Source organism: Opisthorchis viverrini (genome assembly GCF_000715545.1).
Source record: "Opisthorchis viverrini unplaced genomic scaffold opera_v5_272, whole genome shotgun sequence".
NCBI classification, from domain to species: domain Eukaryota; kingdom Metazoa; phylum Platyhelminthes; class Trematoda; order Opisthorchiida; family Opisthorchiidae; genus Opisthorchis; species Opisthorchis viverrini.
Genome location: NW_008751930.1, coordinates 248781 through 252713, shown reverse-complemented (window position 1 = coordinate 252713; position 3933 = coordinate 248781). Strand labels below are relative to the sequence as shown.

At 46.7% G+C, this 3933-nt stretch overlaps 1 protein-coding gene across 1 annotated transcript in view; it reads left to right on the top strand.

Annotated features, from left to right (window-relative positions):
* Positions 1-1624, top strand: part of T265_09385 (hypothetical protein) — a gene marked incomplete at both ends in the record, with an annotated part of 34223 nt that extends 32599 nt beyond the window's left edge. The window contains one exon of the mRNA XM_009175429.1: positions 122-1624. Coding sequence (XP_009173693.1) covers positions 122-1624 — 1503 coding nt within the window. The remainder of the gene's footprint in view (positions 1-121) is intronic.
* Between the last annotated feature and the right edge of the window lie 2309 nt (positions 1625-3933).

Here is a 3933-nt window from a genome sequence, read left to right as displayed (position 1 = left end):
GGTCAGGAAAATTGGAGTGGCCGAACATGAACGCTTTACGAACAATATTTTGCTACGAAAACCAAGTGACCTGAATTTCGATGAAACCGTTGCTGTTTTATCGTTAATCGTCGGGAAACAGGCTTCCTTGTTCAGCCGTCGATTTCACTGTATGAATTTGAGCAAGAATGCTTCTGAAGACTGGGTTACGTACGCAAGCAAAGTCGACAAGGGGTGTGAACGACTCAACCTCCGAAACATGACAGAGGATGAGTTCAAATGTTTTATATTTGTGTGCGGGTTGACGTCTTTTGAAGACGCAGACATAAGGACAAGAATCCTCAGCAAGATTGAGCAGAACCCAGACGTCACACTACAGAATATTACGTCGCAATGCCGGCGCCTGGTGAATTTGAAACGTGATACTGTCATGATAGAGGAAAATGGCCCCAGCAATGTTGTTCATGCGATTCAGAAGCATACTGTCCGTCAGAGTGACAAGAAAGTACCTTCGGCATGCTGGAAATGTGGTGAGTGGTATTTCGTTTATTTTTGTCTGTTTAGAAGACACCGCTGCAGCAAATGTCCCCATATTGGACATAAAGAAGATCGGTGTGACGGCGAAAAAAGGCAAGCAACCAAGAGGCATTTTCGAACCAGAACTTTTCATTCCAAGCTTTCCAAGGCTCGCGTTGTTCTGGCCGCTTATCAACGCCCACACGTAAACAGGAGGAAATACGTATCAGTGCGTATTAACAGCACACCTGTTCGTCTTCAGCTGGACACGGCATCAAACATCATGGTCAACTCAAAAAGAGCTTGGAAATTTCTTGGCAGCCCAGCATTAACCAGGACCAAACAAGTTGCACGCACCACATCCGGCAGTTTGCTGAAACTCATTGGTGAATTCAAGTGTTCCATGACTCTTGACGGTATCACTGTAAGTGGCATTTGTCATGTGTCCGATCGTCCCCGATTGGATTTGTTAGGATTAGATTGGATTGACAAGCTAAACCTTTCGGACAGGCCACTGAATACTATCTGTTACAAGACACAGGCGACGAAACCAAACATATTCAAAAAGCACCCTGACTCGTTTTGGAAGAAGGACTCAGAAGGTCGCAGTCTATGCACTAAGTCCTTGTCAAACCACCCTCAATCAAATGAACAAGCCAGAAAATTTATGCGTTCCTTTAAACCAGCGCTGTTGAAATCTCTAGGGGAGGGACCAACGGACGATGTCATTCGTGTTTTCCTTACCAACTACCGGACGACACCAAACCCAAGTGCGCCTAATGGGAAGTCTCCCTCCAAACTTATGTTTGGGAGGAAAGTGAAGACATTGTTTGATGCATTGCGCCCCCGAAACACCAGAGAGATCGGCGATGAAAACCAACCGGGATACTCCAACGGCAAATGTCGCCCTGGACGTATTTTTAGCCGTGGAGACTCCGTCCTTGTCAGAGACTATTCAGCGAATTGCTGGATTCCGGGGATTATATTGCGACGAAGAGGGAACGTCGTCTATGAGGTAGATATTGGCGGAACAGTGTGGATTAGGCATGCTAATCAGAATTCGACATTGCATACGACCTGGTACCATACAAGAAAGAAAAACGAATCTACCGTTGGACATCCTCCTTGAAACGTTCGAGCTGCAACCGAAAACTGCGTCAACAGAATCGAAGATTGGCGTCAACCCATCTCCGTTGCAAAGGAGAACTGAACGACGAAGAATTCCAGTAAAACGGTTGCAGACAAATCCCAGGTTGAGAACGTACGATCTATCTCCAAAAGAGGGGAATGTCAGGACGCGCCCAGACAGAAAAAAAGCACATGTGCAGAGAGTGACGCATCCCCAAGGTCACCGTCGGTACAACACTTCTAGAAAGCAAGTGTGTTGGCGGAGCTCATCAAACATGGCTTAACAACATACGACCAGTGTAGTGGGCCTGAGAGCGTTCACGACCGGTCCAGCGCCACTGGATGTACGGAGTGAACAAGTGAACGACCATATTTGACCACTTAGTCATCCTATATATTACGCAGACGCTCTGTATGTTTTGTCCTGGCAATACAGTCATGTCCCCAGTTCTCTGTCTTCTCCCTATCGCCTAGTCTGGCAGGCTCATTGCAGGCGTGACCAATATACGGCCACCTCAAGATACAACAAAACTGAAGGAAGGCAGTTTACTCAGGACTACCGTCTAACAGTGGCCAGTTCTGTATCGGATAGAAACTGATAAACGCCGTCAACCGGACTTGTCCAACAAAGCGACTAAACTTAGTACCGTTTGTACCCTCAGCCCTGGTTCATTCTCTAATTTGGTTTGCTTGTTTTTCTCGCTGCTAATGTGATTTGCCGGTACACTGACAAAATCAGCTGACTTTGGTTGCAAATTCCACCACACCGATATAGTAAAAACGACGGTTGCAACAGAAGACCGTAAAGTATTGTCATCAATAACAGAGTGCGCAGCTACGAAAAGTCAGGCAGTTGACCTTGGCCAAGCCTTCACAGCTCTGTTACACGAACGTGGCCTTCTAAATTTAACTGTCTATGAAACGATGCCGAATCAGACGCAGAATCTAAACGTGTCTTAAAGGTCCTTATCCATAACACGAGTTTATCCTGGAACCGAGTTTTCTGCGAACTTTGTCGTCTAATCATTTGCTATCCGCACCAACTATGTAGTTCTGCACGAGTTCAACGGACCGAAGCTAGCCAATGTTTATCTGCTGCTAACATAATCCGAATGCCTACAAAACATCGTGGCTCACAGACTTGAGCCGTGGCATAAGTGGCTTCAAATTTAACCACGCGCCGCTCATTGCCAAGCACTTCTAACGCAGTCGTGATTGTTGTAACGTCCACTGAACAAAACGTTGAATTACACACGAATGATAGGTCCCAACTATCAAAATTGATACGTGGGCTTCAAATTCTACGGTTCTGTGGGGGAGGGAAATAAGCAGAGCACGGATAACGATTCCCAACCGTTTGCGTTTATGTGGTCTAGCGGAATTTCCAGAGGGCCTACGAGACTGCAAACTAGCGACGGGTTATTTTGTAACCTACTACTCATTAGGTTGCTGAAAATTTGTCGACATTCCACGACCGGTTTCGCCCTTCTTGGGGCTCATCAGGTGGGCTCAGTCCCCGAGTTTCCGTCAACTTTGTGTTCTACTTGAACCCAAATTGGACTGTTTTTGAGAAATACACTCATTTGAAAAACTTATTTGGTTTTTCGAGGGACTCACCTGGAACCCAGCTGAATCTCTCGGGTTTGGTGTTTCCCGGCCCCAAAAAGGGCGAAACCGGTCGTGGTCTGTCGTCGAATTTTCAGCAATTTTATGAGTAGTACATTACAAAACACATGTATCGCGATATCTCGAATATCGTAGCGACTGAAACCTGAGATGGCCTGGTGGAGCACATGCAGTTGCCTGGAAACCGAGAGATTCAGCTGGGTTCCAGGTGAGTCTCTCGAAAAATCAAGTTGGTTCTCAAATGAGTGTATATTCGCTAGCGAAGGGTTGCATCAAATCAACAGCCAACGTACCAGTCAATCGAGAATGGAACGAGTGACTCTCTGGTTAGCCGAGTGTACTGGTTAGAGTGAAGAACGGATTGGACAACTGATCTCTTGGTGAGTGGTCATCCCGACAAAAATTATCGGTCGGGACAAGCGAGATGGGAGCAGTCGATCACACGTGGTACTAACCCCACAGATGCGACCGCATATTTCCAGCTGAATGGAAGAGTATCCTCGGCGCCTATTATATCTGCTGATTCGCCGATCTGAGGTATCTGCTGCTGACTCGCTCCAGTACTTAGTTGCCGGAAAAAGACTCACAACAGGGGACACAACAGCTATATTCCGAAAAAGCAAGTGCGAGAGCGTGAGTGCGTACTAGTGAGAGAGCTGAAGTTACAACGGCCCCACGCCATTT